The sequence below is a fragment of the Stigmatopora nigra genome, chromosome 16 (genome assembly GCF_051989575.1).
Source record: "Stigmatopora nigra isolate UIUO_SnigA chromosome 16, RoL_Snig_1.1, whole genome shotgun sequence".
Classification (NCBI taxonomy): domain Eukaryota; kingdom Metazoa; phylum Chordata; class Actinopteri; order Syngnathiformes; family Syngnathidae; genus Stigmatopora; species Stigmatopora nigra.
The window spans coordinates 567,116-580,708 of NC_135523.1; the positions used below are offsets into that span (position 1 = coordinate 567,116).

Sequence of the window (13,593 nt, forward strand, 5' to 3'; positions counted from 1 at the left end):
GGGTACAATTTTTAGGGAGCCCTCACGTCAATTTCCACTTTTGGCGCAGTTTTGCATCAATAGAAGGCGGGGTCGGTGTGCTCGATGACGCACTTTCGGCAATGGCGGCGCACAAAACGCAACGCGTCGGGCGCCACCTCGCATTCCTGCACGTTGAGCAGCTGCAACTGGGCGCAGTGGAGCGCCAGCGCCCGCAAGCCCCGCCCCGTCACGCTCACGCAAGCCCGCAGGCCCAGGCGGCGGAGGGCGGCGCAGCACGGCGCCAGCTGCTCCAGCCCGGCGTCGGACACCAGCGGGCACTTGCCCACGTCCAGCGACTTGAGCTTGGGGCAACCGCGCGCCAGGTGTCCCAAACCCTGGTCGGTCAGGCCCTCGCAGCCGCGGGCGTTCAGGTAACGCAACTTGGGGCAGTAGCGGGCCACGTAGCGCAGGCCCACGTCGGTCACGCGCGGGCAGTGCGCCACGCTCAGGTAGCGAAGGCGGCCCTCCAGGCGGGCCACCTCGCGCAGGCCGAAATCGCCCAGCAGATGGCAGTCGCTCAGGCTGAGCTCGCGCAGGGACGGGCAGCGGGGGGCCAGGTGGCGAAGCGCCTCGTCGCTCAGGCGGGCGCAACGCCGCAGGTACAGGTGAGTCAGACGCGGGCAGTGGGCGGCGATCACGCGGAGGCCCTCGTCCTCCAGCCGGCAGCAGTCGCTCATGTCCAGGTAGCGGATGGAGGTCTGTAGGGAGGGCGGTAACGGCGATGGCGGGGGCGGCGGCGCCGATGGCGGGCATCCCTCGGGGCTCAGGCTGATGCAAGTCACCTTGGAGCAGCCTGAAAAAGAAAATCAGAATCGATAGAAATTTCTCAACGCTGTAAAACATGCCATGTGCAAAAAAGGGTGTCAAAGTGGCGGCCCGGGGGCCAAATCTGGCCCGCCGCCTCATTTTGTGCGGCCCGAGAAAGTAATCTTTTTTTTCTGAGTTTTTAGTTCAAAAATCATTTTGCAAAATCTAAAAATAGATTAAAAAAGCTCAAATAAACATTGTTTTAGATCTATAGAAAAACTTCAGGGCTTTTAATCCAGTTCTTTTAATTCATTTATAAGATAAATCTAAATATAGGACTTTATACGGGAAGTAGAATTACAAATTGATATCAATGTTGAACTAAAAAGTGGAAAACCAGACAGTTTTACCTTTAAAAATGTCGAAAAGCTAGCTGAATTTTCCACTTACCCGAAAGGTCCAAGTGCTCCAAGCCGGGGCATCGCGACACCACCTCAAAGACGGCCTGGTCGGAGACGTCGTGGCAGCCGGCCACCTCTAGGTGGCGCAGCTCGGGGCAGCGCTGCGCCAGCACGCGCATGCCGCGGTCGCTGAGTCGCCGGCAGCCGGCCAGCGCCACCGTCTCCAGGGTCAGGCACACGTGGGGCGTGTCCCGGCACAGCCGCTGCGTCAACGCCCGCAGGGCCCGGTCGGCGTGCAGCTGCTCGCCGGAGAGCCGCAGGGCGCGCCACAGCCTCGGGTCCCACGCCAGCTCGTGCCAGCGCCGGCAAACGCGGGCGCAGCGGCACAACTGCTTGCTGGAGAGATGCGAGAAGATTTCCAGTAGCAGGAGGTCCGGCAGCAGCTCCGCCGGCGAGCGGGCCCCGGGGCGGGCGCCGGGCCGGGGTCGCTCCGGCGCCGACGGCGAGCGCCCGTGGCCGGACGCCGCCGACGAAGACGAGGAGGAGGACTTGAGGCCGGGGCTGGGCGTTCTCCGAGTACGCGGGCTGGAGTCCAAACCTGGGAGGGAAAAATCAAGTTTATTATGATTATTTTTTAAATATAAAGAGTCATTTTTGGTCAATATTTAATCATTTGGTCACTGGTTCCATCCAGTTAAAAACAATTGGACAGAATGACATTTATTGGCGCTGGACTTTTTCTTCCACCATCCAAAGCGAAGAACAGATGTTGGGATGGATTTTTCTCTCAGCGCTTCCCAAACAGATTCCAGACAATTTATTCATGAATGAAGTCAACGTCACATGCTGTCTCTAACCCTAACTGGAATAAATATCTCCATAAAGCGTTTAAAAATGTAAATTTCCAGGCAGGCATGTTTTAAAAGTCAGATGTTTGAAAGCTTTCCGTGGCACGCACTCAGGTGACTTGTTCCGCAAACGTCTGGGCAAATCATCACGCCGGCTTCTGGAATAACCATCGGGAGGGACGCCCCGCTGGCGTTCACCGTCAACGTCCGCCGGACACGCGGCGTGCGACTCGCTCGCCGTGTGCCAACGGACGCCCGCCCATACTACACGTATTACGCTTCAACCAAACTACATTCTTAATGTTCAGAAGACCCACGTGATAGAAAGTTTTTTGGCCTCATGAGGTTCCCAGAGGGTGCTGGAGCTTATCCCAGCTGCATTTAGGCACCAAATAACCAACTACATGTGGCCAAAGACAATTTAGCATACAATTATCCTAGCCTGCATGTTTATTGGGATGCAGGAGCTAAAGCGCAGTACCCAGAGAAAAACCACGCAACAAGCAAACTCCACGGCCTCAACGACACGGCGGCGGCGGCGACGTCTTGTAATTAGCTTAACGCGAGTTCGCCTCAACAGAGTTTACGAGCGGGGATACATCTCCAGGCTTTTTACGGTAGCGCTGGAAACCGCCGGCGGGTTGTAATTAGGCGGGAGCTAAGTGCTAGCGTGTCATTACCGCCGCCCCACAGGCGGACATTTCGCCGCCGCTGTCCGGCAAATTTAGCGGGAACGGACCAGACGCGCCTCGCAAAAGACAATAGTCCACAAAATCTAAGAATATCATCTTTTATTTTTATATTTTCAAGAACATATTTAAAAAAAGTTTTTCTCGGGTGGGATATAATAAAATACTTCAATGCTAAAGTGTAAATAATAGTAGTAAAATGTGTAAAAAGAGTGACTTTTGAGTCTGCTGGTGCACTCTAGCACCCCAGCTGGCCCCGCCCCCTCCTCTCTTCCTTCCTTCCTTCCTTCCTTTTTGTCCGACTTCTTTTAAAACAAAGTCCTTGTGCTCCTTTCTTCACCCTCCGCTAATTATTTCAGGGCTGTCCAAACCGCTGCCTGTTTTTTATTGCGCCAGCAACAAGTGCTGAAAACACGACGACAGGCCCGTATAAGAAGCTTAAATCCGGCCTACTTTTCCGCTCCAGCGCTAACCGGCGCCGTTCCCTTCGCTAGCGACGACCGCTCGACGCGTGCCGTCCTTTGTCGTTAGCGTCGTGGCCGTGACGACCACGACGACGGTCCCTTTTTTTTCCCCCCCGAGTCTGCGGAATGTACGAAATTCCTGCTGGTTGGCGTTTGGAGGGTCATCTGAGGAAGGCTTTTTCCCAAAATAGGCAGCGGCAAACGTGGATGAGAAAAAAAGGGGGGGGGGAGAAAGAGGGGAAGAGTGGGGGCTAAATGAGCAACAGATGCTCGTACCTTCTTCGCTGGGAGTCGCATTCTTGGGAACGTCGCCGCTCGGGGTGCCGGAACTCAGGTCGGACGAGATGCTGGAGCTACCCTTGCCTAAAAAAAAGTCACACAGTTTTTTTTAATAAAAACATTTGTATTTTTATTCAAAAGAGCCTAGGGGATTAAGAAAAAAACGTAATATGGTCCACAGGTGTCAAAGTGGCGGCCCGGGGGCCAAATCTGGCCCGCCACAATATTTTATGCGGTCCGGGAAAGTCAATCAGAAGTGGCGACTTTCTGTTTTAGGATAGATATAGATGTATATTAAATTTCCTGATTTATCCCCTTTTAAATAAATAATTGTCATTTTTTAATCCATTTTTTCTGTGTTTTTAGTTTAAAAATCATTTTGTAAAATCTAAAAATACATAAAAAAGCTCAAGTAAACATTGTTTTAGATCTATAAAAAAACGGAATAGTCAGGGCTTTTAATACACTTCTTTTAATCCATTTATTAAAAAAAATCTAAAATAAATATGTTATCTTTGATGGTCCGGCCCACATGACATCAAGTTGGCCCTTTAGCCTTTCTCCCATGAGTTAAAGAGAGTTCATCGCTAGGAAAAGTTCGGTCAGTCCTCCCACTTCAAATGAATTGGACGTCCAGCCATAAATTGATTTTGTCATTTTGTTTTTTTTGGGGGGAGTTATTGGCTTAGGGACGTCATTTGTCCCCGAGGTAGGCATATTTAGGGCAATGACGCCGTTCCAAATCTCCAGACGATAACGCGGGTTATGCTATCCAAAAGGGCCCCCTAAAAAAGTCATTTCACTCTGGATTTGAAGCGCATTCCATTGGGGTGAAGCACTTGGTGCTTCTGCTTATCTACAAGATAAACTGGAAGGCGTCAAATTGGAGCAGTAGATCACTTTCTGCCAGAAAAATAATTTCAAAACCCTCCCATCACCTTCTCATTGTTATGGCATTAAGTTGTTGTTTTTGTTCTGATGGAGACTGAATATTCGGTCTTTATTTTTGGAGAGTTTGTTGTTTATAAACTTGTATTGGAGTTACACAAGTGTACTATACTTTTTTGACAATCCATTTTTTTCCTGGGGGGTTGGGGGGGGGGGGGGCACCCGCATTGTTACTGCAACTGATTTGTTTTCCTGCGCTTGTGCGTCCCCCATCCTGTAATAACTTTTCATTTGAATGGAGAAAGAAAGTTCTCCGCGATCTGTTGTTTCCGCCCATGCAAGTGGATTAAGAGCTTATTAAAATGGCAAATTGGTTGCCTTGCCTGGCCAGTCAAGTTTGCAAAACTTACCCTCGCTTCCATAGAGTTTTCCGTTGTTGGCACCCATTTGAGAGAAAACATAGTCCAGCGGACCAAAAGTCCAAATGCTCATCCAGATGTGTCCAAATGTGAGGCCTCTTTTCCTCCTCTTTTTCCTTCTTCTTTTTCCTTATCCAGCGGTGCGTCTGCTCTACATCCTCCTGTCTCTTCTCTTCTCCTGACCTCTGTCTCTCTCTCTTTTCTGTCTCGCTCACTTTTCCACACATGCGCACACGAGCGGAAAAGTAAAAAAAGGGAGTGGAGTCGCCCTAAATGGCAAGCAGCTGTCGCCGTCCGCCTCCTAGATGCACTCATATACAAAGCTAGATGTCTGGAGCTCGCTCCGGCGGCCATTTTGAGACGGAGCCATTCACCGACTGAAATCGTCTGAGCCAAGATGGCCGTCAGTTACTTACACCGTCAATTCCAGCTGTAGGCATCTTTCCTTTTTTGGAAGGACTTCTGTGGGCCGCCCGTGTGCGCGTGCGCGCGTATTATTAAAGGCACGCGAGTTGGCCTTCCTCTCGATTTAAAGAGACAGTAGCACAGCTGGGAAATGTGCTGGAACAATAGGCGGACGTCGCAATAACGTGCGGTTTGGGAGTGCTCATTTGCATACAAAAGGGGAATACAAATAGATTGTGACTTTTAAAAGTCCCAGGCAATTGAATTGGATACTTTTTATTGTCATGATAATGTTTTAAGGCTTCACCACTAAGTGAACAAGCACAAATACAACGACAAACAAAATAGACAAATAGAAGTGTAATAAATGTCAGTTTAGGCTTAGTAGTGCCAACTTGAGGCCTGCCATGTTCAACAAGACATCCAATATTTTTAAAGTGGCACACATCTCAGTCAAAACAAAACCAAAATTCCTTCACCGGCATTTGCTGGAAATGATGGCAGTCGCTGCTTTAACCGCACGTTTTGGAACGTTTCTAAAAATAGACGTCGTCCAGGTCATTGGATACCTCGCCACTTGCCAACTGCGCAATTCACGGCTTTTAAACACTCCCCAAATCTTCTTAATCGCACCCAACTGAGCCTAAAATTCAGTTTTGGCAGAGACAGAATTTCACAACAAGTCATCTTTATTGAAGGCCCAAAATAAGAACGTACACAATCCCGCCATCTCCTCCGTGGTGGCTTGGCTCGCGGGGTCAAAGGTCAGCGGGAGGGCTCAACTTTCCATACAAGGCTCGGAGGGCCAGTGGGATTGACGGGCACCTATCGGGGAAACCCACTTGAGTCCAAGTTTTGCGCCTTTGTTCACCCTGTGGACAAATACCGCTTGATGACGCCGCTCAGGTATTCCTCCAAGATGGCCGCATCCGTCCCCAGTCCGTATAGTTTGCACGTGATCCGGTTTGCATCCGGAAGACTCACCATTACTGTCAAAAATGAGTATTTGGTTAAAAAGGGGAGGCACTTTGGGAGTTTAAGCAAAAATAAAAGATAAAAAGCGTCTCACAAATGGCCAGGGAATCCTTTTTGGGAAGCTGGAAAGTCACAGAAAAGCTAACGTCCGTCTCTGGACGTACTTCGAAAGCTAGCTCCTCCTCACCTGAAACGGAAGCAAATGCATTTAGCTAAATATGAGGCAAATGGAAATGAACCTATGTTTTCCTACCTTCAGTTTTGTGGGCGCAGCTCGCCAAAACGGCGTTGACGGCGGCCTGGTGGCGCAGAACCTCCAGCAGGCGCGGCACGTGGGCGGCGGTCCCGAAAGGCACGGCTTCCATCAGCATCCCCGCGCCAGATGGCGCTCTCCACGCCTCTCCGGGAAAGACGAAATCTCTCACCTGAACCCAAGGCATCAAATGGCCCCGTCGTTTCCCCAGACTCAGAAACTATAGAGCACGCGAGTCTTTCCATACCGCATCCGAGCAGCCGTCCTCGCCTCTCCACAGAAGATGAGGAAGTGGCGTCCACTGCAGGTCAGTGTCTCTTACTACAACTTCTAGCCAAGAAAACGCAGACGTAAAGACACTCGTGTGTGGTGAAAATGTGGGTTTCTATTTGATATTTTTTACTGGTTTTGACCTGTAATCTGGTGGATCTTGTGCAAAAAAGACTTGCTCAAGGGCAACGGCGGTTGCAAGCGAAGCACAAAGCAGGCGGGAAACTCTTGGGTGGGTGGCTCCAGTATGGGAAAACTGACCAGGAAAAACACAAAATGGATTGGTCGTCCATTCCGGCCAATGACAACCCATGAGACTTAAAAGTGATTGAAATCCCAGCTCACTACAGGATACCCGGTCATAGCAAGGGCTAGGCGAGCATGTGGGAGCAAGCCGGGGTACCCGGAGAAAACCCACGCGAGCCCATGGAGAATACACACTGGAAATGATATGGAAATTGTGACAGGAAATCCAGCATTACCCTTCCAGGTCCAATTGTAAAGGCAACTGGACCACCGATGCCACTTGGAGTTTTTGGATGGCATGACTGGGCGCCACGGTCACCAGGACGGACATTTTATGGCTGTTCTCTTCATTACTCATGACAGAGTCCAAATGGATGGTCAAAGGACAATCTGAAGGAGAAAAAAATATATATTTAAACAATTTCAGTCCGTCATATATTGCATGTCACCTGATTTTTCGGCCTCTAAGCGACCCAGCAAGCCGTCGTTAACGTTGTCCGTCGTCTGCTCGGCGTCTCCTCCCACCCTGAAAGCATTTCTTTTTAAATAAGGAATATAGCAAGTTTTGTTGACATTTAATTGGGAGTGGGTTGGGCGTACCTGGGCCAATGGGACATGGCTCGCAAGTCTTTCCAGACATGTTGCAGAGCTGCAAATAGCTTCAATTTGCTCTCACTAAAATCAAAACAAACATGAGTCAAACAGCAAGTATTTGATGACTAAATACTGCAAATATGAATACCTCTCTCCAGGGATGTCGTACATGCTGACGACATCTTGGAGTTTAGTGGAGAACTCTGCAAAGTTTTTGGACCTGTTGTGGGTAGACCAATCACATCACAATTATTCGCGGCTCTCTCTGGTGGTCTGCTCAAGTACATGTCCACTGCGTTGGAATTTCACCTACAAAAAAACATTTTAAAACGTTTTATTAATGCTTTGCCGAAACAGAAGCTTCAAAATGAGTTATTTTTGTATTTTTTATTATTATTGGACTTTTTGGACATTTTGTGGCCTACCTGAGAGGCTGCAGGAGGAATTCACTACTCTGAAAGATATTTTTTCCAACATATAGTTAAAAGCTGAACTTAAAAGAAAGACAGCATTTACAAAAGGATGCACGGCCAGAACACACATCTGGGTCTCTTCCGTGCGGCGCCACCTTGACCCCCTCCACGCTACCGCACGGCAGGAGGGTCACCTCCAGGTAGAACAGCTCGGCCGTCAGGTAGCAAGTGGCCTCCGTGAAATGGAAACCAAGTCTGCCATTTAACAAAAAAAAAGAAAAAGGCAATGCTTTGTTGGCCCAATCAGAAGGCCCACACACCAGAAATGGCGTCCTCTGGTTACCCGTGTTGTCGGGCAGCGAGCTCCAAACGAGATCGTGTGACGTTCATAGAAGACCCTGAATGCAACGTTGTTGTTTTTAGGGGGGGAAACATTAGCCATGTTTACCCAACGCTCGCCATTCAGCTCTCTTTTGTTTACCGTTAAACACCTGTTGGAGCCTTTCGAGAGCTCCCACGATGGCCTGACAGGGTTTCGAGTCATCTCGCCGTTTGTCCTGCCACCAGATGGACGAGAAGGGTGGGGGAGAGACGGCAGACAAACAACAATGGAACATGGACGTGACAAAGGGAATCTTTATGTAAACACACTTTGTTCCTTTTCGTGACAAGTGTACGATTAGCGCCGGGAAATTCAGGTTGGAAGGGAATCCAATGGGATGCATGTGAGGCAACACATGACCTCACGGTCCAAATAATTGGTTAGCATGCTGTCCAAGACATTCCCAGCTTTTTTAAATCACTTACCATGCATCTTCTCACCAGCTGGAAAGTGTCATTCCAATTTTTTGTTGCATACTTTGAATGCAGATGCAATAAAATGGAGTTCATTGCTCAGTCTAATCAATTCTTCTAATTTCCTGGTTAGGGTTCAGGCTTTTAAAGGGCATGCACCAATTACAACTGAATACAGTTTGAAATGAAAGCCAAGTCTTATGGGCTGCTATGTCTTTATATCAAATCAAAACTATTCTCATCAAAAACAGCTGCATATAATTAAATAAATTGGTGAAATGTTGTTCCTCAAGTGCTCTTAAATGGGTCAAAATAGTTAAAAGTCTGTGCTTTGATGCCCAACGTTTTCAATAGGTCCATAAAAAGTGTGATCATTTGTGTTGAAATGTACTCCCTTTTGATTTCAAAATACATTCTTTGTTGACTACATGTTGTCAATGGGGAGGAGGCTCACCGAGTCGGAAATAGTCGAGTGTTTCCGAAAGCTACTCGGGCTCCCTCGTCTCTCTCTCTCTCGGGAGACTGGGCGGAGGCTCACCGAGACGGAAAAAGCCGATTAAAGCCGAGTATTACCGAGTTGAGCCCAGCCCGTCGCCCGCCTGTCACATCCCTGCTGCTAACTGCTCGAGCTACCTGCTGGAACTAGCCATGAGCTAACGAGCGGCTCGCTAGAAAGTCTCCTTTTTTTGTTTCCCCACACACATTTCAGCACTCGCCCGAGTCGGAACCGACGCGGAATCTCAGGCCGTTTCCGGTAGGTAATGTTCCATCTCTCGCCGAATGCTGCGTGCTTAGCATGTCATCGTTGACTTGTGACTAGCCTCTGTTTAGCCTGCTGTTTAAATGCCCGCCCGCCCTAGTGGCCGCCTCCGCCGTCGCCATCGGTGCCGGGCGGACACCGAGGAACCGGACGAACATCTGTTGCTGGCTAGCATTTCCTCATTGCTTTTCCTCCATTCCAAACCGTGTCTTTTTTTATTTTTCATCCTTCTAGTAAGGCTGAGATTGAGCATTTGGTTCGTTATCCCTCCTGCCGTGCCTTAAGCAAATACCCTACTTTTGAAACATTTCCCCCGATTTTTTTAGCCGTAGTGCATAATACTGGTGTTGCCTCTTATTTTACGCCTATTATATATTTCTTTTGACGTCTCAGATGACTGAAGAGGCGTATATCGAGCGAGTTTTCATGTTGTAATAATAAAACACCTGTCACTGAAATGACACATCTTACTAGTGTATTACATGACGTCACATTTACTGTATTATAAGAACGAATCTAATGGTTTCACATGGCGACTGGTGCTTATCTTTCTTTAGTTTCGCCTAGTTGGCAGATTCCTGTTGGCTAAAACCACGTGTTTCAACTAGTAGCCTCCTAAATGATGGCATCTCATTACCATGGATGATAAAAAAAAGAGTCAATATAGTTTGTCATTGTGTTTGTTTCAGAGATTTAAAGCTTGAGTGGCATTAATCTAACCAGACTTGGTTTGAAATCCCCCATCTGTGAAGACGGAGCCATGGCTGCTGCTAAACCCAAAGGGCAAAATTCTTTAGCCCTCCACAAAGTCATCATGGTGGGCAGCGGCGGCGTGGGGAAGTCGGCCCTCACGCTGCAGTTCATGTACGACGAGGTGAGCCGACCAACCGGACGCCGCCGTCCCCCATTCATATATCACAAAAGAACAAGTATTTCCTTTTTTCCATAGTTTGTAGAAGACTACGAGCCCACCAAAGCGGACAGCTACAGAAAAAAAGTGGTCCTGGACGGCGAGGAGGTCCAGATCGACATCCTGGACACGGCCGGGCAGGAGGACTACGCCGCCATCCGCGACAACTATTTCCGCAGCGGCGAGGGATTTCTTTGCGTCTTCTCCATCACCGAACTCGAGTCCTTTGCCGCCACTGTCGATTTCAGGTGCGTCAATAGTAGCTCCTCCTACTCCTCATTTGATCAGCGTTATTTCCAAAAATGATCATAAAGTGATCCCAAAATGCCCTAACATCAACAGAAAATTATAAAAAAATAATGCCACAATGCTCCAAAATGAACAATATTTATATTTATTTGTTTTTTTGTTTCCTAGAGAGCAAATCCTGCGAGTGAAGGAGGACGAGAACGTGCCTTTCCTCCTGGTGGGCAACAAGTCGGACCTGGACGACCGGCGGCAGTTGAGCGCCGAAGAGGCCAAGGCCCGCGCCGAGCAGTGGGGGGTCTGCTACGTGGAGACCTCGGCCAAAACCCGGGCCAACGTGGACAAGGTCCGTTTACGTCAAATGCCACCTCTATAAATATCTGGCATTTTCCCACCATGTTCTCCTCTCTCTCCTCGCCAGGTCTTCTTCGATCTGATGCGCGAAATCCGAGCCAGGAAGATGGAGGACAGCAAAGAGAAGAACGGCAAGAAGAAAAGCAAAAGTTTGGCTAAGCGTATTCGGGAGAGGTGTTGTATTTTATAGTAAGTGGCCCCACCACACAGCAAAAAAAAAAAAAAAAAACTCGACAAAAAAAAACCAAGCCAGAGAGCTGCTCGTGTAAATACGCTACATTTCTCAGACCTTTTATTTCAATCCCACCTTCCACTTTATGTTTTGGACATCCCAAAATGGTCCGTACCCTCCCGTCGCCTGTTTTAAATGAAGTTAAAATAGGCTCAAGTGAAGGAAAATAGTACGTCTAAGATGATTGAAAAGAGGTAGTGAGTGGGAAATCATATACGCTAAAGGCTAAAAAGAAAAATACAGATTTAATTGAAATCGTGACGACTAACTCATTCCACGCCTTTGACGTCCAATCTATTTGGACTGGGAGACCCAGCAGCGCCCTTTTAATGAATTCCGCTCCCAAAAAAAAACACTAAGGTGCCCAATTTTCCCCGCCGAAATCATTTCAATGCACAAATATTTGCACTTCTTAGTTCTATCATTTCACCTATTTTTTTTAATTATTATGATTTCTAATATTTTGTTCATCTTGTGGTGCTTAAACAGGCTAGCCTGGTCTCTGCGCTAGCATCACAAAGGTTGCCGCTAAGCTAATTGGACCAAAACCAGTCAAAATAGAGGAAACTGCAAATTGGATGACAACCCGCACAAAAGCGGTTCCTCATTGCTGCTAAGTGAGCCATGGAAAATACCCAATTTCAATTTAAAAAAGTGTCAGACAGATTGAAAAGCACCAAAGAAAAGGACTAGCTAGCTAGCTAACACGCAAAGTGCCCACTTTTCCAACATAGAAGACTTCCACAAAAGTTAAAGCGCCCTAAAACATTTTTTTTATGACCAAACCCCTGTGGGTGATTCTATTGAAATAAAACAAAAGGTCTGAAGTCCAAGCTAAAATTGAGTTTCTAATAATAATAATGTAACAAAAGATGTGCTTAGCATCCCAGTTGTCGTGCATAAATGAAGTAAATCTCCCCAAACTATTCCTTCCTTCCTTTTCTTTGCGATTGACTGAGCCAGTGCTTTTATTTTGTTGATCCCGTTTTTCGCCACGCTCCCTTCCTGGAGTCTATGCAACAAGAAAAACGGCATATTTTCAAAACACGCGCCTCCCATTTTTGTTTTTTTGCCATTTATGTTTAAAACCCTCCTTTGACGGAAAATGCAAAAGAACGCCCGCGGTTTGTATTTATGAAAAAAGCACACCTCGCAGAGAGTTTGGGGAAGCTAATGCGTTAGCAGGCGCGCCAGAACATATATAAATATTTTGTTTTAATTTAAGGGCTCATTTCCAGCACACGACGGCCCGAAATGGACTTTTTTCAAGTGTGAGATTTAAATAGTGTATCTGCATCGTTAGTGTGCTTTCATTGCTAAACTACTACTACTACTGCTAATACTACGACAACAAATAACATCCAGTGTAGTGCTTATGGCTTAACTTTAAAAAGATTAAAAGATTTAATTAAAAAATTTAAAAAAGCAATTATGTACCGTGAGTTTTTTCCTGTATGGCCCCCTACCCAAGATGGCCGCCATTGAGGCATGTCATCCGCCATTTTTCCACTTTGTTTCCTTTTTAGGACGTGATGGTTAACTTGTTCACTGCCATTGACAGCGATCAACGTCCACCATTGCTAGGCGTCCAATCCATTTGGAAAGGGAGGAATGGCAGGGAACGAAAGGTCGCCCTTTCCGACTGTCCCCCTCTGAATGGATTGGACGTCGACGGGTGATCCACTCCTTTAAATTCACAAGGCAAAAGATGATTGGTCACCACGCGATTGGACATTTATCATGGTCAATGGCGCCCAGCGTGCCGACAAAGCCAATTTTTTTTGTCTTTTTATATTATTGCTATAGAAATTGTACTATATAGAATATGTCAATGTTTGGTTTGGGTGATGGGGCATGTTTGAAACGCTACCTTCATGTTTACTTGATTTTTTGGGGGGGGTTGTAAACATAACCACTAATGTAGCCTAAAGCTGTCTGAGAGCAAGAGGTGATGCTTACATTTCAATTTTGGTGTGTGTGTGGATGTGTGTGAATGTGTGTGTGTCTATGCGAATGTGTGTCTATGGAAATGGAAAATAAAGGTGATATGACTAATGAATGGCTGGTTAACTATATTCCATTTATTAGCCTAAAACGGAGACAACATTAGAAATACTTGTAAAGCAATCCTTAAATGATTGATAAAACAAACATGAAAGTGGCTGGTGAGAAATCAAAAACAATAAACAAGAATATAAATGAATATAGGTGAATTGCACTGCATTTCATTGATTTTAAACAATATTACAACTGCATTGGACTGCTATTTCATGCCCAAGAAACACTCCTGTAACCCGGATTATCACAGGAGATGCAAAACAAAAAGTCCCAGAATTGAAAGCGTATCAATTCCTATCAAAATGACTCATATAACACGTATAAAC

At 47.1% G+C, this 13,593-nt stretch overlaps 3 protein-coding genes across 5 annotated transcripts; 1 reads left to right on the forward strand and 2 right to left on the reverse strand.

The window, feature by feature from the left end:
- Window positions 1–48: 48 nt before the first annotated feature.
- On the reverse strand, window positions 49–5,041 carry LOC144209922 (F-box/LRR-repeat protein 7). Its single transcript, XM_077736480.1, has 4 exons — window positions 4,748–5,041; window positions 3,447–3,533; window positions 1,219–1,767; window positions 49–814 (listed from the first exon to the last, which is right to left on the reverse strand). Exons 1-4 carry the CDS (start codon window positions 4,827–4,829, stop codon window positions 57–59), a joined length of 1,476 nt encoding a protein of 491 aa, XP_077592606.1. The 5' UTR covers window positions 4,830–5,041; the 3' UTR covers window positions 49–56.
- Window positions 5,042–5,659: 618 nt separating this feature from the next.
- med1l (mediator complex subunit 1-like) lies at window positions 5,660–9,599 on the reverse strand. 2 transcript variants are annotated; one of them, XM_077735558.1, is made up of 15 exons: window positions 8,720–9,599; window positions 8,394–8,469; window positions 8,256–8,310; window positions 8,041–8,167; window positions 7,925–7,953; window positions 7,648–7,719; window positions 7,506–7,580; window positions 7,355–7,431; window positions 7,142–7,295; window positions 6,803–6,915; window positions 6,637–6,716; window positions 6,390–6,561; window positions 6,231–6,323; window positions 6,048–6,150; window positions 5,660–5,986 (listed from the first exon to the last, which is right to left on the reverse strand). In XM_077735558.1, the coding sequence occupies exons 1-15, from the start codon at window positions 8,801–8,803 to the stop codon at window positions 5,920–5,922; spliced, it is 1,377 nt and encodes a 458-aa protein (XP_077591684.1). In that variant the 5' UTR covers window positions 8,804–9,599; the 3' UTR covers window positions 5,660–5,919. The 2 variants fall into 2 exon arrangements, with proteins under 2 accessions (XP_077591684.1, XP_077591683.1); XM_077735557.1 differs by having other exon boundaries at window positions 6,637–6,719; window positions 8,720–9,593.
- Window positions 9,186–13,264, forward strand: ralaa (v-ral simian leukemia viral oncogene homolog Aa (ras related)). Of its 2 annotated transcripts, none has more exons than XM_077735560.1 (5): window positions 9,186–9,461; window positions 10,157–10,341; window positions 10,417–10,625; window positions 10,795–10,969; window positions 11,045–13,264. In XM_077735560.1, exons 2-5 carry the CDS (start codon window positions 10,228–10,230, stop codon window positions 11,165–11,167), a joined length of 621 nt encoding a protein of 206 aa, XP_077591686.1. In that variant the 5' UTR covers window positions 9,186–9,461; window positions 10,157–10,227; the 3' UTR covers window positions 11,168–13,264. The 2 variants fall into 2 exon arrangements, with proteins under 2 accessions (XP_077591686.1, XP_077591687.1); XM_077735561.1 differs by lacking the exon at window positions 9,186–9,461 and adding an exon at window positions 9,491–9,700.
- Window positions 13,265–13,593: the final 329 nt, after the last annotated feature.